We start from the raw sequence: 23039 nt of genomic DNA on the forward strand, positions 1-23039 counted from the left end.
ACTATATAAGTGCTGACCATTTAAAATCTAGTAGAAACAACACCTACATTTGTGTCAAGTGCTCTCAAAACTTTCATGTTACTGTACTGGACTAAACTAAAACTTTTACGTGCAAGCCATTTCCACAAAAAATGTAAGTAGAATGAGCGAGTTTGGATTACAGTGTACATGTAACAAACAAAAAACATTTAATAAATAATATATTTATACATATTATATGTAATATTTCTTTATCACCAATATATCAAATTTTGGATAATACAAAATTGTTACACTATATTGTACTAAACAGTTTTGTATTTGTTTGTGACTTCTGATAAAATGAAATATTTTTCAGTGGGCCAATAACCAATACACTTAAAATGATTTAGAAAGCATGATTAGTCCCCTATATAGATTTTCATATGATAGACTTTAATTATCCACATAAATAGTAGAGAAACTACAAGAACATATTTAAATACATTTGCATGAACAGTTAATAATAACTTTTTAAAATCTTGTGTTTATGTAAATGTTATATTTAAACAGGCAACACAAAAAGGTTTACACATTTTCAGATTGCTCTCAGACTTAAGCCACAGTACAGAGCAATCCATACCTCTCACAAACTCATTTTTCGTCCATTTACAACCTACAGCTAATATAACTGTACAGTTTGCAGTTTTTAATAAATAAATGAATGCATGGGGTAGTAAATAAACTTAAATTCATAAATAATCAAAATGGGGTAACTGTACAGGAAATATGACAAATGAATTATAAATCATTGGTATGCATTTAATTGTTCTGTATATTAGTGGAACGATGTGTCATTTGGTTTCATTGAAGAGATGGGTATCGTTTGATGTGGTCTTTTCAATGACAGCATTTTCATTCCAGCGAAGGCAGCTCATGGGGCGGAGGACGTTGTTACTTCTGTTGTGCTGAATTGCCATGACGATTTGGATGATTTGAGCATTGTTGAAATGTTGAGACTGCTTGATTTTGTTTCAGACGAAGTCACCTAAAACATAACCATTTATACTGTCAATCACCATGATAGATTTTCAGAGATCACGGTCGAAATCACTGAGATCACATTTTTTTCCCATTCTGATGGTTGATGTGAACATTAACTGAAGCTCCTGACTCAAATCTGCATGATTTTATGCATTTTACTGTGGCCACACGATTGGCTGATTAGAAAATCGCATGAATAAGTAGGTGTACAGGTGTACCTTATAAAGTGGTTGGTGAGTGTATTCTGTGCTTTAGTTTTATAATGCTTATGTTAACATTCTAGTCAACAATAGATTTTAGACAATAGACACCTAAGTCACACTTAAAAATTTACAAATATTATTACTTAAAAGACTTTTTGGGGCCATTGTGAATCTCTTTCTAATGTTATTGGATTTAATAACTAAAATACTTACCATTTAGCTTTTGTTTAGATGTGTCCCAACCTTTTCTTTTCTAAAGATGTTTGCATAGGGAATCTAAAAAACATTAAGCAATCAATCAGTTCTCATATTTATATTTACATATTTATGCTTTCCACCAACAATGCAAAATCTCTCTCAGCTCACAAGAACATGAAGGAACCATTACATGTGTGAAGCTACAAAGAAACTCTTTGTCTCTAGAAAGCAGAGATCAAAAGCTTTCAGATTGTATTATGTGTTTGTGTTGTCAGTTTTATGCATTACTCAGGTTCAGTTTTTAATCTATCATGTTGCATTCTCTCATATATGAAAAGCCCCTGGCTTGACATATGATGTTGAATCGAGAGAACACACAGAGGCGGTCTGCCAGCATCATCCATGTTTTAAAACACAGATGCAAGAGTGATAGATGTCACACTGCTGTGCAATGTTGAACCAGTTCTAGACAATAAGAGATTATGACACACCAGATCCTGCTGGTTGTCTGTTTATAACTTTGCTTTCTCTGTAACATAGATCGAATGCTATAAAATATATTGTATCGTATGAATACCTGTACCACAGGGTCATTTCAATTAAGGTTTTTTTTTAATTATTATTCGTAAGCCAAAGTAAGACCTTATTTTATGCTTATACACAGAATCAATTAACAGAGGACTTCTTACCATCTGTAACTGCTGCACCATCTCTTCCCTATAGGCCAGTTCTCTCTTCATTTGGTCCTGAAAATTATCTGTAAAATAGCAGCAGACCCTCTTTGAATGACTTTATCCGTCCATCCATCCATGACTGCTATAAATTCTATAGATTTAACTCAATTTATGTAATTATGGAGTTATGCATAATTAATGGCCATACTTTAAAAACAAGAGGGTCTCTGGGTTCCTCATGCTAAATCAGGATGGTTGGACACGTGATATGAAGTATGGATACTTACGGAAAACTGGGAACGGGGAGCTGCCCTTCAGAGCGTGAAACTCCTGCTCCAGTCTCCGCCGTAAATCGATCTGCTCAAGGAGAACTTTCTGCAGTTCCTCTGATAGACAAATTACACAATGAATAGAGATCAGGCCCTTACCTGAGCAGTGCAATTCAAAATATGAAGCATTACATTTTGAGCAGTCTGTTAGTTCTTTGTTATAGGTTTGTGTCTCACCTTTTTCCATGTTCTCAACATCCTTCTTGAGGGATATGGGTGAGTTTGGGTCTGGACTTTGATCTGCGGAGCAGAAACATTTTTAATATTAGAAGTTGTCAATATATTGGATTCATAACCAATTGCAAGCATTCATCCATGCCAATTTCTAAAGGTTTATCAGATTTTCCTTTTGAGTACTGGTACAAATCATGAAGTACCATGAGTTGCCAATAGAGGGCAGTCTGACATCAGGATGCTTGAAATGATCGAAATGATATACTTGCGAATAAAGTAGATGTATTACTTTATTCGCATTCCTATTTGTAATATAAAACAGAAAATATATTTGGTGTATTATTTATGTTCATGACATTAATATGGTAAAATGGAGAATTACAGTAATTAAGAGTATAGTGGAATACCCATACAGATATCTCATATATTCTCACATACACACACGCGCGCGCGCTCGCGCACACACACACAATTATAGTTAATATATTAAAGCACATTGAGCATATTTAAATTACACTAATATTTGGTCAAATGTATGCTACATATATGATTTTTTTAAAAATATATAATTATTTTGCATAAATTGCCAGATATCAGATTTTTGTATGGAATGCCTGCATAGTTGTATTTATTTATTTAATTAATTATTTGATCAACATTAGGATTTTTAGGTTAAAATTAAGTACATTTTATAAAGTAAAGTAAATAGTCACCATTTCTTGTCAGTTTCATTTACTCCACTAACAACAAAATAAACATGAAAATGTGTCTGATCAGTCCATTCAACTGCAGCTAATTTAAGTCATTAGACTAGACTTTACAATATTCCAATTTCATAAAATGGTTAAAATTATTCAGAAAATTGTTATGTTGTTGATTTCATTAATGTTACTACACTATTGAATCATTAAATTATTATAGGCTAAACTGTTTTGATTGGAATCCTGAGGAGTTTACGTGTCCATATTGCACATCTATTGCCTGTAGTTTTGTGTCTATATCACAAATGGCTCAAATTAAGTGATCCAAGATATTTGTATAATCTTCCCCTCTCTCTCTCTCTCTCTCATTTCACGTCTTGCCTCCTTAAGCCGAACAACGTGTTCCTCATTTGGAAAGCGGTCTTGCTTTCACTCTCTGCCTCTCTCTGTCTCATTTGACAAGCAAATTTGCAGACAGTGCCTGAGGATAACAACCTCGTTTGACAGTCAATTAACCGTGAATAGTCAAAGCCAAGGCAGTTTGCATTATATAAATGGAAAATTAGATTATTTTTTTCTTCTCTCCCAAGAAACAGAACTATCTTTAAGACACTGCCTTTAGACTCTTTGGCAAATCAGAAGTTCTAATCACGTTTGCCAGTAGCCCTCAGAGACATTTAGCAATCAGGAAAAGGTGGTTTCATTTAATTTGTTTCATGTAATTTTTTCAAATATAGTATATGTTATGAGGAGATCATTATCATCTAGATAATATAAATGTTGTCATAGATATCATAAAACACTTTTAATGTCTTTCTGACAGATAAAAGGCAATAAGCTATGATCTTTCTAATAGAAAATTTTGCAGAGCAAAAGGCAATTATTTCCATTTGATATTGTTCAAATGGTGATTGTCACCTTCCCTGCGTTGAGCTGATTGTCTCGCTGAACTGTTATGGCTCCCTACAGGACACATTTTCCCAATGATATTGTGGAGAGAGCTGCACCATTTAAAGAGAGTGGCGAGAGTATATTCCATCCTGTATCTTTTATTTTTAGATTAATCCTAATATCCTTACAGGGATGGGCTAGTTGTGCTGTGCAAATTATTTTGCAGCCCGATCTTGCTGGATGTAAAATGGAGACAAAGTGTATGTGTGTGTACTTACTTGGAGTCTCTCGCCAGTATTCTGGTGCTGATGTTTCTGTTTCTGGGACAAAGAAACTGGGATCTTTCTTGTCATCTGAAAAATAATATTGCAAAATATGACATTAAATGTAAATGCACATCAAAAAAGAAGAAAAAAAACAACAACAATAAAACAGTAAATATGGTAAGGATGCATGTAATAATTTGTCTTGATTAATAATAACATGTGTATGAATTTAATTTAACAAGAGGAAATTATGTTTTTAATTCTATGAACTCCAGATAAAAGAAGCCAGACTTGAAATGCATTGTCTTGTAAAATAAATAATGAAATAAAAATAATACAAATAAAATATGTCAAAATAATGTCAGTTTACAGTATGTTTCTGAAATTATGATCTCCAGATAAAGGAAGAATATTTACTTTTTTTGTACATATCTGTATAGCTACAAGCATTTGCTATAGATGTAATTAAAAATACATATAACATGTAATGTTAGATATAGAGAAATTAGATAATATTTTAAAACATTTCAAAAATAAAATAAAAAACAGAATAAAAGATGAACGCAACAAATTAACCCATGAAAGATAATGTTGCATTACAATGTCCACATTTACTTGCAGCTGAGATTCCATTTCTCACCTGAGATGATTGTTTTGTTTTTGGTTGCATAGGCTGGCAGCCCATCGTCTCTGTTCTTGTGTGCCTGCAACCATAAAACACCAGCGATGTCTGATTAGAACTGATTCATAACACCAGGCCAAAGGTTGAACATAGAGCAACAAAATATATCAGTCAGCCCAAAAGCACAGAATTGATTAGCCTTGAGAATGACAATGCTGTTATATTTTATATATGATCCTGATGCTTGTTTGGCTTGTGGTGAGCTACTGGGTTTCTTTAGATAAATCAGCACACCACCAATAAGTTAATTTTCCCATGTGCATGTTTGAATGCTAATGCTAATTGCTAAAGAGCCCCTGCTTCCCCTTCCATCGCTAAGAGTGACTCTTCCTGTTCCATCAATTTATGTGGCATCAGTAGGTGAAAGACTAAAAAGGCTAATAGGCAGAAGTGACAAAGGAGAGCAAACATAATGTCGCTATTAAACAAAACATGACTGGACTTATTAGGAGGGATCAGAGAGCTCTGAATATTTCATTTCTGTAGGGAACTAGCAGACTATCAGTCTTGTTATGCATACGGCCTCTGCCAGCCTATGGCACACATTAAAATAATTAGCTAAAGTGCCTGGAGGGAATATTTACATTTTTGTATGCTGCACTTTCCTCCTGCGAGGCGTGAATGGGGCTTGGGACTTTGAGAATGGTGGGCGGACTGACAGCGAGGCTGGGCTTGTCCTTGGCTGAGGTCTCTTTGGGGATGGTGGGGAGGGAGGCTTTTTCTTTGGCCTGCTCTCCCACGCTGCTGTCATGAAGTCCACGTATGTGCAGGCCGCAGGGCTGCACTGTTTGATGTGGAGGGGTCTGTGGGCTTTGGTTGCTGAACTGCTCTTGTTCTTCATCTTGTTTCGTCTCCACGTCAACTTCTTGCTCTTCGTCACTTTCGCCGCTTTCGCTCTGGTAGCTGCAGCTGGTACTGGGAGAAAGGTGCCTCTCAGGCCCAAAGTCCTCTTGGCTGTCATGGAGCTTGGCGATGCTTTCCGTGTCTTTGACCACTGGACGAAAGGCGGAGTGGTAGCTGGCCTTGTGGGCTTGCAACGAGGGAGCATCCACCAGCTTTAGCCAGCCCTCTGAAGCAGGTCGCAATTCAGAGGTTATGGGTGGGCAGTCACTCTCAAAAAGCCCAGATCTGGGGTTGGTGTCCAAGCCTGAACTGGCATCACCCTGTTCAGAGAGATCCAAAAAAGCTTGCCTGAGAGATGGGCTTTCTGTAAGGGAGGAAAGGGAATTGGGTTGTTGTTGGAGATATGTGGGTACTGGAATGCCCCCTGTTGCCCTTGGGGGCCAGAACATACAGAAGGGCGGGTAAAAAGTGTCCTTGCGACCAGGCCAGAGAAGCCCTGAAAGGCTACTGTTTTTCTGTCCATTTGTTGCCTCATTGTCGTCCTTCTTCTGTGGACAAAGGCCAAATGCAGGGAAGGTGTATGGACTAGGGAACAGTGATGTTGTTGGGAACTTCTGCAACATACCGAAACCTTTGCTTGGGACAGGGATGACTGGATAACTGCGGGGGGCTTTACGGGGTGAGAGGCTGTTGGTGTCCAGATCATCATCATCCTCATACCTGCCCCTCTTCTGTGCGAGTTCCGTTGAGATCATGTGGGGCAGAACTGAGTTGATGGCCTTAACAGGACCCATAGGTGAGCAGTTAGAAGAGGGAAGTGCCCTTTTGCGGCTTCCTCCATTGAACATGGCTTTAACATCCTCCCAGGCAAACATAAGATCCTCTTGTGGCGTTTTATCCAGCAATTTAAGGTGTCGACGCCAGGAGTTGAAGTTGGCAGCATCTGGCTGCGTGTACTTGGCCTCAGGTGTGCGGTGCGAGTGGAAGATGAATTTGTTAGGAGAGAAGTACATATTACAGTAGGAGCACTTGATGCATTTAGCCCTGGAGCTGTTGTAGCGTGCTGGAATGAAACTTCCTCGACAGCCCCAAGCACATTCATGCATCACGTCAAAGGCAAAGTTGTCTGGCAGCTTGGGTGGCGAATTCTCACCCAGGAAAGACTTGCACAGTCGCTCGGCTTCCCGTTTGGTGATCATGCCACACCGGCGTGATGAGATGGGCATGGCGCCCGCCCGCCGAAGGATCTCTAGCTGGACTGGGGTGCACTGCACGCAGGTAATGCCCAGAGCCACGCGACGATTATGGATCTCATTGTAGCTGTAGTTTTTTAAGAGTGTGTTGGATATCTGAGCCAGGCATAACCGCTCTTGGTTGTCAATTACAAGTGAGACGATAGGCACCCCATAGAGGATGACCTGCCCAACTTGGTTGGGCTTGAGGGAGGATCTCGGGGGCGTGAGAGGCTCCTGCTGAAATGAACTCGGTGGGGTGGCCATCACAATGTTGCTTGGTCCAGGCAGAAGACACTTTTCCGTACTTTGGAGACCACTGACTGGAGATTTTAATCTGTAAATATATATATATATATATATATTAAAATTTTTAAAAAAGTAATGAAAAAAATGGAAAAGTGGAACAAAGAAGGAATAATCAATTGCTTTAATCCAAATCTGTTTTTAAAGCAGGATGTGAGAAGATTAGGTCAAAACAAAGTTGCAAAGTTGTCAAAACTGTCTGATACCTAATATAAGTGTACCACAGTTATTAAATAGAAAGTAGAATTCCATTGTACAATATGCACAAATTGAATATGATATAATAAAACTTTTAAACTTGACTTAATATCGAGAGAATAAGACGATGACTAATTAATATGATCGCAAATGAAAGAAAAATAGTAGCCAAATGTATATTGACTTAAAAAAGATTATAATAAAGAAATATTCAGAAAAAAGAGGAATAAATAACCGTATTCTTCGTATAAGCATGAGCGTTTATATATATATATATATATATATATATATATATATATATATATATATATATATATATATATATATATATATATAAACGCTTAATATAGCTAATGCTTTTGTAATTTTAATTTAAATGTTTTGAATTTCTTATTATATTTGAAATATATAGAGTACATTTTGTCAAACAAATTTTAAGTAATTCCGTTGTCGTTTCTTCCTTTTAAACTTTTTTTTCCAAACTTAATAATAATAATAATAATAATAGGCCGAATAGCGAATTTTAAATTATATTCATATTTACTCCGTAGCCTATTTTCCATTAATTCATTCATTTAATTCCAAAATACAAATTGTGCATCTAAAATTTCATCTTGCGTTTATGACAAAAAAAAAATATTATAATCATTAAACAAAACAATTATCATTGACTCATAAGTGTTTTGTTGTTGTTGTTGTTGTTGTTGTTTTTCGTGTCTTACCTCCGCACGCTGTCGGAGATGTCCAAACGCTACAGAACATAAATCATGTACGTATTCCACATGAATATTGGAAGTTCGCTTACAAAATACAAACGGTCAATACAGCGAACCCTACAAATACTGCACAAGCAAAATAAATGCTCGATATAAAGACAAGCTCTTTTTATCGCGTCCAGTTAACAGTAGTAGAGCAACAGTCGCCAGTGTGAGAGCGAATAACCGCACATCTCACACACCGGCTCTTATTCCCGGCGCTGGATGAGTGATTGGCTTGACTCTGCCCCCCCAAAGAGCCAATGACGTTTCACTAACTGCCACTCAAACACACGTGAAGCTCAAACAGGAAAAGCAGGGGCCCCGGGCTGAAATTTGAATGAGTGAGAAAACCACCAATGAACCGTGTGTAATCGGTTTAATAGTATGGATGGACAACACTATTTTATTTCATAAATTGTGTTACATTTAAATGCCAGAACAGAAAATGAACTAAATGAAGTATTTGTACACAGTTAAGAAAGCAAAACTCATATTAGCGAATTTCTATTATGACCTGAAACTAACGAACAACCTAAACGTAGGCCTAAATAGCATCATAAGTTCGATATAAAATAAAGTTAATATTCAAAAACGCAGTTTTATTATATATATATATATATATATATATATATATATATATATATATATATATATATATATATATATATATATATATATAAATGTATATATATTCTGGTTGTGCATCACATCGCGTCAATGTTTGAACTGTATAAAAGCCTCAAATGTAAAATATAAATTATGCACATTCACTGTAATGTGTAGTCATTAGCTTTTTATTTATGTATTTATTATTATTATTATTATTATTTATTGTCTCTCATTTCGTTCAACGTCTGTATTGTCACACACGGAAACTGTCACTGTCCAAACGGTAGGCCTATTTGAGCCAATTTCCACGCATTTATCATCATACTAAATCAAGAGAAAGAGGACAAATGTCGGCATGTCATTTTTTTCAACATTATGAGGACAACGCATGGGCTGTACATACTGAATCGACCACAACCGAGAGTAAAACGAATCATTTGATTCCGATGACATGTTGTCCGACAAACCACCTGATCAATAACATTTCTTTAATTGTCAGGTTTACTACTGATCTGAATATGAAAAATTAGGCTACAATTATGTTAAAAAATGGCATACAAATTATTTAGATTTTTTTATTATTATTATTTTTGTTTTGCAATGGCAATCAAATGTCTTCGCTCTAAATACTGTAATTGTTTAATTTCAGGATTACAAACGTTTTTACAATATCACGATGCTGATGACTTGCGCATTTAGAATATATTGAGTTTAATTATGACCTTTTGTATTTTGTCGCGGTAATAGAATTAATAGTAAAGGTCAAGTGTTTCCAAGAGCAAAGACACGTTGACAGGATAGAGAGGGTCCCATCTGCAGCCCCCTAAATTCATTTAGATTCCATCCCGCTGGTTTTTGTCACCCCATAGCTAAAGAGCACTGATACGACCTCTCATTTTATCACAGCATATATATAAAATATATAAAGCAAACATAGAGATACTTCACAAATAATGGTCTTTATTCCTGGTTAAATAAAGATTACTAACTAAACGTTCAAATAAATATAGCATGCCTTTAAAAATGTATTAAATATATATATATATATATATATAGAAATAGAAATCATGCTCAAAACATTAACACAGATTATGTTATCTATTAGTTAACTATCTATTGCACAGGTATTACATCACTGATTTTTACAACAAGGTTGGCTATACGGAACAGCTGACTGCCTAAACATTTAGGCCTTAGTGAATCATATTCCATGTCTGCTTGATGCATTAAACACCATCTATGTATGTTAACCATACTGTGAAATTAATCATGTGTTTAAAAAATTACTTATGTGACCTGTCGGGGTCAATACAGAAGGACAAAAAGAGGGGAACATAATAGCTAATAAAATGACATTACACACCAAATCCATCAGCAAATCAAATATAGCTACACCTCAGGCAAACTCTTTTTATTTTGATACAATTGAGGCGACTACAAATCGGGTATACTAAAAAACAAAAAACAAAAAAAATTATATATATATATATATATACATACTGTAATGCAACTGAAGACTCTTGTGTGATCTATTATTATCATGAACAAAAAGTCCCACTGCAGTCTGAAAAGGGCTGAGCGCACTGCCCTACATTATAATCCTTATTTAATGCTGGAGGTCTATCAGAAAATTGCAAGACTAAATGCCACTTCATCTGTAAAGACTTATCAAGCAATATCATTTAATACAACCCATCTCATCTGGCTTTCAACATTAAAAGTATGCCATAGATGTTTCCTATTAAGCAACACGCATAATTTGATCTTGATTGCAGACAATGACAAAGACGTGCATGAAGTTGTTACTTGGCTGTTATGACAACATTCAATGCACACAACATCATAACTTGCTAGCTTCTAGTATTCTATAAAATATTGATTATTATTGTACAAGGTAATTAGACTCCATGCGTCCCATGATTGAACGGTGATATAGAAAACAGTATCTTAAACATACCTATCTCAAATAGGTAAATAGGGCAACAAGTCAATACAGTGTGATGCCGTCAGGTTTGGAGAAGTCTTGAGCTGTGTCCAATAAACACTTAGCATTAAACATGTATAATTTATAGATTTTTGTAATCAGAATTCTTTTTAAACGACTACATTTTCGAGAAATATTATACCTTATCCAGTGCTCAAAAGAATCGTTTTCTTGTTCAGTTCAGCTCAGCTCACCCTTTTCAACATCAACCAAACCCTAAAATGGTTAGCATTAGCCTATATTTTAGCATTTAACACCAATAAATTAAAATGTTTAGTGTCTTATATGTCAAAGTTTGATTGGTCGTTCGATTCTAGCTCATAAAATAACAATAATCATTTGTAACACTACAGAAGAGAAAGTATTTCATTTTACGACTTTTATAATGTAGTTTATGCTACGATTTATCTATTATTTCTAGTTTAAATGAGCGACACCTGCGATAGAGAATTAGCAACTAGCGAAAGTTTTGTTGTAAGCCCACTGAATCCGAGATGTAGGCAAAAATATGGGCCCAACTTAGAAATTTAAGAATATAATCGTTCATAATTAAAAACATTTAAACAAAACATCCTCGCGAAGATAAAAAAAAAGTTTTGTAAGACTGCATTTGTTAGCAAAATATCGGACAAAAATGAAACGTGCGACAAATGAATATCTAGGCTATTATCGGAGAAGTACCAGTTAAGTTGCAAATTTAGTTATGGAAAGTTTAGTAATATATATTTGTAAATGTATTTATAAGCTACACATTAGCTACTGAATTTTCATGTCAGCACCTGAGCCGAAAAAGGTCACAGAGCCGTCAGTTTAAATAAGTGCATTATCATCAACAAATGCTTTCAATATTAATACAAAGATAAGAACCAGATAACGGCAAGCACATCAGCTTTACTGCGTTTCTAATAGCCTAGATCACGTACGTAGCCTAGGCTATAGTTGATATGCTCCACCAAGAAAAAAGACAATAAGTGCATACATGTAAAATGACCGAACTGTCCAGTAAAAGCCATAATTTTGAGTTTCACACAAACTTTAAATTACAATAAACAGTACACACTTTAAAAGCTCAATTGCAACTCACAGTATCGCACCATGCAATAGCGACGTGTCTCGCGCTCCTCTCGTGCTGACGGCAGCGCGCGCAGCCCCTCAATGGGATGATCCGTCTTGCGCGTCTTATCTCTTCTGGTAGGATATTCCAAGTGAAAGCTTCTGAAATGCTGCGCTATGTCTCATGATGGACTAATGCTGTTTTTGTCATTTGCTTTCCTGAATCATTTTCTGAAAGAAAACATGTAAACTGCACTGCATTGCTCTTGTGCATCGGAGACAAGCTTGAGAAATGCGCTTATTGCAGCCAGTGCTGTCACTGCACTTCACACCCCGAAGAATCCCAAAGAGGTGGGGCTCTTTACAGGATGATAACATAGATAATGGCAAATCAGTTTTGATCTTTCCTTGCCTGAAAGTTTTTGCAAGGGAAAACGTGTCTGGTTTTTACAGACTGGTGACTGAATGATGAGGTTGGCTGTATAAAATAATGTGAAAATTCCACACTCATAGTGTAATGCAATACAATTCTTAAACTTCGAACCATTCTTATATCATGAATAATATTTTTAAATAATAATTTCTTGACATTAATTATATTTCCACACTTTCAGGAATTACACATATTTGTGGAAAATGGGTTTGAAACATGTTTGTTACAAGCTATCCTAAAATCAGACATATAGGCCTTAACTACATCAATTACTACTTTGCTTTAATGCTAAAAAACTAACAAACAAACAAAAAAAATAATAAATATTTAACTTGAAATTACAAGTCTGAAAAACAAAGTACATCTCACTTTAAACTGTAGGCTACACATGTTTGGTCACATAACTATATAACATACATATTTATATATATAATATTTTTTAATTGTTTTGTAGCATCTAAATTAACTGTTTTTATTCAAGTAAAAAATATTATTTAACATATTTGAATAATTTTTTTAAGGGTTAGATCAGAAATAGCTCCTTAAGGTAACAGTTGCAGGTTACCACTTTTTGCAGTGTGGCTTAAGATAGTGAAATGGGCAGATATTGCTTATATGTTAAGCCAAAAGGTTCATACTTCCTGTCTTAAAAATAAATAAATAAATAAATAAATAAATAAATAAATAAAATATATCAAATATACAGGTCAGCTGCAGGTCAACTGTATTTACTTGTTAAGTATGTATGTGGAATTGGTGTCAGCTTGCATACCAAAGAGTTTTCTTGTGAGTCTAAGCCTATTACATGAATGTTCCCTTTGTTAAGGGTTTATAAAGGACTTCATTAATGAAGTCATTTACAAATGCATTATAAATCATTTATAATATCATGCATGAAAGGATGATTTTCATGCAGTACCTGCTAAATACTGAGCCAGTGTACCGTACATGTTTGATAACACTTAATAACATTTATTCAACAATAGTTACCTATAAAAATTTACCTTAATGTGAAGTGGACACATATGAAGCATCTATTAAGACATTGCCAACAATATAACCTTTGTACATAAAGTTCAGTTTGGTTTGATAGTCATCAGTCTTTATTATATGATATCTTGCATTGCTGTGAATGAGCAAGAAGAGTTGAAGTGTTTTTACAGAGGACTTTAGGTAAGACTGGGTAAATTGGGACAGCACTCAGTCACACTATTCTTTTGTCATCAATGTGACAACACAAGTGAGTCAAGACATTCAAATAATGAATAAACAAAGCAGAATGCTGCAAATTGATATAATTCCTTCTTTTAAGTCTCTATTTTTGCTGCATAGTGACATAAATCATGAATTAGTGGATTTTATGATTTTATCAATATATTTACAAGTGTATTTATTAAGCATTTATAACATGAAGGTTGAAATGTTCACTATTTGCAAGTATTGCATGAAAGTTGGCCTTTTATTTATGTTATTATAACTGCATATCAATGCTTCATAATGCATTTATGAATAACTTTATAGTCATTAATGAACCCCTTTATAAACCTTTAACATAGGGAACATTAATGTGGTGTTGCCAAACTATTAAATGGGAACAAAACAGACCATATTTAACCAATAAGCCTATATCTAATTTTAAAGTGTAATTAGGCCTGAAATAAAAAAAACAATTTAAACATTTACTGATCACGTTTTCACTAAATAGCAGTTTATTTTATTTATATTTGGCAGACTTTTATCCAAGCGACTTACAGTGCATTCAAGGTATACATTTAATCAGTATCTGTGTTCCACCAATACCATAATTGTGCTCTTGTTAGGGTCATTCACTACTTGTTAAGTGACAGAAACACATAAAAGCTGTGCTTTCTGAAATATACACAAACTCGTCTCCAATTCTGAGAAATTCAGTTCAAAGTTAACTTACTTTGCACTCATTTTTGAAAATTATTATGGCCAATAATTTATGAGTATGATTTAACATTGCAATTACAAAGATAGCCTGGGAATTTTGAAGATAGAGCAATTACCAATTGTCATCAAGTAAGAAGCCAAAGTAAATCCAATGGAAAGTATGCGAATATCCATCATCTGAACTTCATATGTTGTCCGTTGATCACAAAGCGTGAGGATGCAATGGTTGTGGAGCCTGTACTGGGTGAATGGAGATCACATTTAAGCAATCTCTCCTAACTTCAACTTCCTTAATTACTATGCAGTTTGAGAGCCAGGCCTTATTTTTGCCTTCATTATTAGCTCTTTGCAGCAGATTTGGACAGGCTTCCTTTAAGGAGTTCATTGACTCATTGATCAGCAGGCATCACTCTTAACTGGCCTGCAGCATGTGAATGGGACGAATCTCGGTCTGTCTCTCTCTGGCTCGTTAGTGCTCTCCTTCTCTCTTCCTCTCACCACTGACTTGTAAAGAGCTTTTAATGTGGCTATTAGAGGAAGTGAACAGGATGTGTGTTGAAAACACAGCCCTTCATTATTTATGAGGAGGTTTAATCGGTTGCTTAATCACCATTCTTTATGCAAAGCAGGTTTGGCATTAGTTGAGCACACTGAGTAAAGATGAGGCTTAGGAGACATGAGTACAGTGAATTGATTGTTACTTTTGACAATTAGCATGTTGACATAGAAAATCGATTCTTTGGATGTCAGCATTGATTGTTTCAGAATTGTTCAATTAAAAAAATTAAGTAAATAGTATTGTTTGATTTTAGTAAAAGTGCAATGGAGCTAGATGTTTTTTAAAGGAATATTGCAGGTTAGGACTTGTTGCCACTCTTTTTACTTAGGTGAATGTTTCTCATAGTAGGTTTGTTTTTTAAAGTTATTTTTTTCATGGCCACATGCCTTGAAGTCTTGGCAAAAAGGTACTGAACATTTTCAATGTTTTGGCCCAGAAAGATACAGTTCATTGAACAAACTTTGACCTTTTGTGACAACATGTTGTCACTTTTTAAATGCAATATCGGCATGTTGTTTCCGAGAGTTCTGGTACTCAAGGATTGACCACTTTATGCAGACACACTGACAAGCGGCATCTGTTTTCAGACATTTTTGCATCGGCTCCTGCATGTTTACATTTCTCGTAGGTGTGATCAGGGTATGTAGCATCTGCAGTCTGGGATTGGGTCCCACATTGAAACCAGGAAGTAATTTCATTTGCATATTCTGTGATGAAAGCAATTTGGAGGTTGCATTTTTCCCTTTAACATGACATTTTTACATATTTGTGATTTTGGCTGGGGTATACAGTTTATAAAATATGCATGGCTATCTACTGTATTACAGCCTGTACAGCTAAAAGCAACTCACTTCACAACTCGCTCCAGAAAATGGAGCTCACACGTGCCCAGACACCTAATAACACTTACCACTTTGGTCTTCCTACTGTTTCCAAATTCACTGTGAGAATTGTCTGATATGGGGTAAGCTGTCACATTGTGACTTGCCATAAAACCAATGGTCATAGGTTTCATGTGAACACATTTGATATGGGTGTGGGGGACGTCCTGCTGTCATCCCCCAATCACCCCCAATCACCACCACCAAAAAAATAAAACTGTCTTCCTTTTCTACGCTTGCAGCCTTTTATAAACTTTTCAGAAGAAAAAACAAAACAAAACAACAATTATTAAAACGTTGTTTTGGCCAGCAAATTTTTTAACAGATTTTTTTTAAATATTTATAAACTTGTGGTATTTAAAACCTGCACTAATAAAAATGTGACAACATGCCCCAACCTGACATATTAAAGAAACCTTTTCCAAAGAACTCATTTGAAGGTATAGTTAACTCAAAAATTTAAATTCTCTCATCATTTACTCAACCTCATACCATCCCAGATGCGTATAACTTTCTTCCTTGTGCAGAACACAAACAAAGATTTTTAGAAGAATATTTCAGCTCTGTAGGTCTATACAATGCAAATGAATGGAGGCCAGAACTTTGAAGGTCCAAAAAGGACACAAAGCCAGCATAAAGTTCATGTCTTCAGAACCAATATGATAGGTGTGGGGGTGAAAAACATATAAATATTTAAGTCCTTTTCTACTATCTGTTTCTCACCCACACCTATCATATAGCTTCAGAAGATGTTGATTTAACCACTGGAGTCATATGGTTTATTTGATGCTGCCGTTATGTGATTTTTGGAGCTTCAGAGTTTTTGGTCACCATTCACTTGTATTTTATTGCCTACAGAACTGAGATATTCTTCTACAAATCTTAATTTGTGTTCAGCAGAAAAGAAAGTCATACACATCTGGGATGGCATGAGGGCAGGGCTGGACTGGTAATCTGGCATACGCAGATTACAGTGGGCCAATGCACTTTTGGGCCGATCAGGGGTGGAATGTTCATCGGGAGAACCGAGCAGGCCTGTGCTTCGGACGCAAAACGTGCTGAATGGGCTGCAATAAGCAACAATGAGCCACCGCGTTATGCAGAACAGACCACCAAACGGTGCCGCGATATCCAGAAAAGGACAGTGAACAGTGATTTATATTTTTTGACAGACAGTGTGCAATGGGGCAAGCATGTTGCAGTTGCTGTCGATACATCTTAACTTGATTTATTGAATATTTCTTTAAGATTGTTAAACCTGTTTTCCTGATTTCATAATATTTGGGCAAAAAAATGGGCAATGTTGTTTTTTGATGTTATGCCATATGAGGTTCGGATGTGTGAACGGCGAGCTGTGCGATTTGATAGTTTTAATACTTTTTATGTCATAAGATTTGACACACCCTGATCCTTAACTGTTATAGGAAGAAAATATGACAAAGAATTAAAAATCCTCGGGCTGTGGAGACATTTAAAGACACTTATGTGTTCAATCTGATACCCCTGAGAATCAGGCCGCAAGCACGTGAGTTTATTTGGCTGGAAAAGTGAGGGAAATTTGGCGAGAATTGTTGAATATGTCAGAAATGTGTTTACAAGAGTGGGGAATGTCGAGAAATGGATCGATTATCTGGAGTCATTGGAGAGGGAATTAGCTGCTAATCCACTAGCTACCAAGGTGGATTTGGAGCACGTCTGGGAGAAGTTGGAGGATATAGAGAACTGTAACCGGCGGAATAACGTCTGAAATGACAAAGAAAGTCGGGATATGGTGAAATTCCTGGATGGGCTCTTCCCAAGTCTGCTCGACTTAACAGGCCATAAGATGGAAATCGAGCAAGCTCACAGGGTTCTGGCTTGGCAAACCACTGAGGAAGAAAAGCCACGAACAATTCTGGCCAAATATCTGAGATCATCCAATAAAGATCTCGGGTTTCGCGAGGCGAGGAGTAAAGGAAGGCTTTCTTGGAAGAACCACAACATTTTCTTGTTCCCATACTTTGCAAATTTGACAAGAGAGAAACATGATCGATTCAAGGATTGCAAGAAACTCTTACATCAATGGAAGGTCACTTTTGAACTGATGCTCCAGGCCAAATTGAGAATAGATGCTAAGGATGGCTGCAAAATATTTACAGATCCCCAGCAAGCAATGTCCTTCATAAAGTCAATGGACTGAGTAAGTTATTTTGTGGTACTCACATTGCAGCCAAGTTGACCGACTCACTGAACATTCACTTGACTGTTCAAGGAAACTGAGTGCCTTTTTTTTTCTGAGTGCCTTTTTTTTTCTGGGTCCGCCTAGCGGCTGTAGTTTTGTGTAGTAGCACTCCTTTGGGACAGTGTTGTAGATGAATCTGCACGTTCTTTGTGTTTATTCCACCTATTGGCTGGAGTTTGATTTATGGATTATCTTCTGTTGTGTAATTCTGTCTCAAAATTTGTATAAAAACACCGGACTTCAGTAATCCAACAGCAAATTTGTCGCAGGGGCTCTTGTAAGCATATGGACTGTTTGAGTTTAGAGGGATGGACGCCAGTTGGTGCTGTCGTGCGTGGGGTTAATGTGCATATTTTTCTTTTTTCGTTTGTTTGGTTTGGGGTTTGATTGTTGGACTACTGTTGGAATGTGGTTTTATAATGAAATTTTTGACACACAATAAATTTTTTCATAATATGTCAAAATGTCATAATGTTAACATGAGTGAATTGTCTCTCTCCACGTATAATGTGAATGGGTTGGGGCACCCCATAAAAATAAGAAAGGTTATTTCTCTTATTAAAGTAAGAAATATGATATAGTGTTTCTTAAAGAAATGCATCTTTCCCTGCAGAAAGCTGAACAATTTAGAAAGATATGGGGTAGACATGTGTTCTTTAGTGCTGGCTCAAGTAAGAGCAGGGGAGTCAGGCTCCGGGGCCAGACGACAGAACTGGCTCCACTTTTGTTTGAAGTTTATACAGAATCATTTAAGAATGGAAAGCTTCCGGATCAGTCTGCTTCTTAAAAAGGACAAATGTCCAAGTGAGTGTTAGAGTTAATGTCCAATTTCCCTGATCCTGCTAGACATAAATATATTGTCCAAAATCTTGGCTAACCGATCAAGTAAAGTTATGACATCTCTTATACATATAAATCAGGTGGGGTTCATTTGGGGTTGCAGCTCTTCTGATAACATTAGGCATTTCATCAATATCATGTGGTCAGTGGCGAATGATCAGACTCCAATCGCTGCCATCACACTTGATGCGAGAAGTTATTTAATATGGTAGAATGGGATTATCTTATATACGAAATATACAACACCTGGTAGCAGCGGTACAAACAAATGGATTCATATCAGATTATTTTACTCTGGATAGAGGCACCCGGCAGGGTTGCCCTCTTTCCCCATTATGTTTCTGTCTTGCCCTGGAACCATTAGCAAGGAAGATGATTTTCCAGGTGTGGTGGCAGGAGGTATGGTGCATGAGCTTTTGCTTTATGCAGATGATATTTTATTATTCGTCTCCGACCCCACTAGATCTATGCCTTGCCTCCACAGAATTATTAATTATTTTTCTAAATTCTCCAATTGGTCAAAATCAAAAGCTTTGGCTCAGCGTACTGCCCAGTAACAGATTTTCAGCTGGGCGACTTCCAGTGGACCAAATAGGGCATTAAGCATTTGTGCATTTTATTTCCAGCAAATTTGTGTGACTTAGTTAGAGTTAATTTTGACCCCTTAATAAAAAGGTTTTCAAGCAATTTTGGAAGGTGGGCCTCATTACATTAAATTTATCTATGTTTGGGAAGGTTAATGTTATTAAAATGAATTGTCTTCCAAAATTCAACTACCTGCTACAATCTCTCCAAGTAGATGTCCCCCTCTCTTATTTCAAGCAATTTGATAGCATAGTGAAGTCCTTCATTTGGAATGGTAAATGTCCCAGATTACATTTCAATAAATTACATAGGCCGATTGACAAAGGTGGGCTAGGCCTACCCAAGATTTTGTATTATTATTATGCATTCGGTCTCAGACATTTGGCTCATTGGTCTCTTCCACCTGAGAGAGGCCCTCCCTGGTTTTGTATCGAACAGGAATTGCTTGCCCCTATTTCAACACCGCAAAGCCTTTCTTTCAATCTAATCGGAGACGTTACACCCTGTTATCTCGCATTTGCTCTCTGTATGGACAAAAGTGTCCAGAGTGTTTAATTCGGACATTTATTTAAATTTTGCCTCGAGCATATGACTGATTCCAACATTATGTATTAATAAGTCCCCTTTCTGCTGGTCAGAGTGGATTGTGAGGGTGGTTAATACACTCGGTGACCTATTTGAGAGTGGAGTGTTGAGATCCTTTTAAAATTTGGTTAAACATTTTGTGATTCCCTTATCTCAGTTCTTTAGGTATTTACAGCTGTGCCATCTGCTCTGTACTATTTTTGGGAGTAACATACTGTAATGATTACCCTGTCTTGTCTCTCTGTTACCCTCTTGTTTTCCATCTTGTCACTTTTTCACTTAGTTTTCACTTTGTTCCCTTATTTAACTCCATAGTCCACCATGTCTTGTTTCCCTCTTGTTTTCCTTATCTCTTTTAGTTGTCACTTTAGTCCCGTATTTGATTCCATAACCCTCTGTTAGCGTTCGTGCTCACTGTTCATTGTTTACACCTGCACTTGTTAATTTGCCTTTGGTTTCTGTTAATCACCTTGTTATCCTGTTTGAGTTCTGTTCTTTCATTGGCCACCTATCCTATGTTTGTGTATTTATACCCCGTGTCTTTGTTCTGTCTTTGTCGATCGTTGTTTGGTGTAAACCCGGTATGTGTTCCCTGCCCAAGTTCTCCGTTTGATCCTTCGTGTTTTAGTTAACTGTTTTATGCTTTATTTCCCCATCGTGGGTTGTTTGTTTGTGTTTATCTTCTGTTTATTCAAATAAAGCCTCAGCTGTGTTTGGATCCGTAACTCCTCGTCTGCCTCGTTACTCCAACATTACAGAACGATCGACCGCACATGGATCCAGCAGCTATCCGAGCCAAATGTCGGCTGCTCAATTTGCAGCAAGAGCACTACCCGCTCGTAGACCACGCTCGCTACTTCCTCCTCCTGGCCAACGCTACTGACTTCCCGGACTCTGCACTGATGGTCTTCTTCAGGGATAGCTTAAATCCCTCGCTGAGGGAGCAGGTGCCACAGGCAACGCCCGGCAGCACTCTCCGCGACTACCTGGAGATGACCCTACTAGCGTGCAGCTCACCGCACCCTGCCACACCAGCCCCACCTGTCAGCGAGCCTGCCCCCACGCCGGTCGCCTTCCATGAGCCAGCCGGCCCACTGCGTCTGCCCGGAGGAGGAAAGAAGACGGGCTTCCGCCTCCCGGCCAGCGCCAACCCCGGTCTGCGAGCCTGAGCCCCCGCATGTCACGGTGAGCGAGCTAGAGCCCCGCATATCACGGTGAGCGAGCTAGAGCCCCCGCGATGTCACGGTGAGCGAGCTAGAGCCCACGCATGTCACGGTGAGCGAGCTAGAGCCCCGCGATGTCACTGTGAGCGAGCCCGAATCCTCGCCAACCACGGTAACCCAGCCAGAGCCTGTAGCCCCAAACGTCAATGAGCCAGTGCCGCAAGCCCCAAACGTCAATGAGCCAGTGCCGCAAGCCCCAAACGTCAATGAGCCAGTGCCGCAAGCCTCAAACGTCAATGAGCCAGTGCCGCAAGCCTCAAACGTCAATGAGCCAGCGCCTGTAGCCTCGACCGTCCCTGAGCCAGCGCCTGTAGCCTCGACCGTCCCTGAGCCAGCGCCTGTAGCCTCGACCGTCCCTGAGCCAGCGCCTGTAGCCTCGACCGTCCCTGAGCCAGCGCCTGTAGCCTCGACCGTCCCTGAGCCAGCGCCTGTAGCCTCGACCGTCCCTGAGTCAGCGCCTGTAGCCTCGACCGTCCCTGAGTCAGCGCCTGTGGCCCTGATCGTCCAAGAGCCAGTGCCCAAAGCCACGACCGTCCCCGAGCAGGTGCCAGTAGCCACGACCGTCCAAGAGCCAGTGCCAGTAGCCTTGACCGTCCAAGAGCCAGTGCCAGTAGCCATGACCGTCCAAGAGCCAGTGCCAATGGCCGTGACCGTCCAAGAGCCAGCGCCTCTCGAGCCTTCCAGGGCTCCTCCTCCCGAGCTTTCCAGAGCTCAGCCATCCGAGTTTCCGAGCTTTCCAGAGCTCAGCCATCCGAGTTTCCGAGCTTTCCAGAGCTCAGCCATCCGAGTTTCCGAGCTTTCCAGAGCTCAGCCATCCGAGTTTCCGAGCTTTCCAGAGCTCAGCCATCCGAGTTTCCGAGCTTTCCAGAGCTCAGCCATCCGAGTTTCCGCGCTTTCCAGAGCTCAGCCATCCGAGTTTCCGCGCTTTCCAGAGCTCAGCCATCCGAGTTTCCGCGCTTTCCAGAGCTCAGCCATCCGAGTTTCCGAGCTTTCCAGAGCTCAGCCATCCGAGTTTCCGAGCTTTCCAGAGCTCAGCCATCCGAGTTTCCGAGCTTTCCAGAGCTCAGCCATCCGAGTTTCCGAGCTTTCCAGAGCTCAGCCATCCGAGTTTCCCGAGCTTTCCAGAGCTCAGCCATCCGAGTTTCCCGAGCTTTCCAGAGCTCAGCCATCCGAGTTTCCCGAGCTTTCCAGAGCTCCACCTCCCGAGCTTTCCAGAGCTCCGCCTCTCGAGCCTCTCGAGTCTTCCAGGACTCCGCCTCTCGAACCTACCAGGGGTCCGCCCCTCAAGCCTCTCGAGCCTCCCAGGGCTCCACCTCCTGAACCTCTCGAGCCTACCAGGGCTCCGCCCCCTAAGCCTCCTACGGCTCCACCCCCAGAGCCTCTCGAGCCCCCTGCAACTCCGCCTACGGGGCCTCCTACGGCTCCGCCTCCAGAGCCTCCGATTGCTCCGCCTCTCGATCCACTCAAGTCTCTGACGGTTCCGCCCCCAGAGCCTCTTGAGCCTCCTACGGCTCCGCCTCTCAAGCCTCTCGGGCCTTCCGGAGCTCCGCCTCTCAAGCCTCTCGGGCCTTCCGGAGCTCCGCCTCTCGAGCCTCCCAGGGCTCCGCCCCTCAAGCCTCTCGAGCCTCCCAGGGCTCCGCCCCTCAATCCTCCCAGGGCCCCGCCCCTCAAGCCTCTCGAGCCTCCCAGGACTCC

At 38.9% G+C, this 23039-nt stretch overlaps 1 protein-coding gene across 1 annotated transcript; it reads right to left on the reverse strand.

The window, feature by feature from the left end:
* Window positions 1–896: 896 nt before the first annotated feature.
* Window positions 897–7492, reverse strand: LOC127636061 (SKI family transcriptional corepressor 2-like). Its single transcript, XM_052116436.1, has 8 exons — window positions 5705–7492; window positions 5079–5142; window positions 4451–4525; window positions 2584–2646; window positions 2365–2463; window positions 2093–2160; window positions 1419–1481; window positions 897–1006 (listed from the first exon to the last, which is right to left on the reverse strand). Exons 1-7 carry the CDS (start codon window positions 7460–7462, stop codon window positions 1422–1424), a joined length of 2187 nt encoding a protein of 728 aa, XP_051972396.1. The 5' UTR covers window positions 7463–7492; the 3' UTR covers window positions 897–1006; window positions 1419–1421.
* Between the last annotated feature and the right edge of the window lie 15547 nt (window positions 7493–23039).

This window comes from Xyrauchen texanus, chromosome 43 (genome assembly GCF_025860055.1).
Source record: "Xyrauchen texanus isolate HMW12.3.18 chromosome 43, RBS_HiC_50CHRs, whole genome shotgun sequence".
In the NCBI taxonomy this organism is placed as follows: Eukaryota; Metazoa; Chordata; class Actinopteri; order Cypriniformes; family Catostomidae; genus Xyrauchen; species Xyrauchen texanus.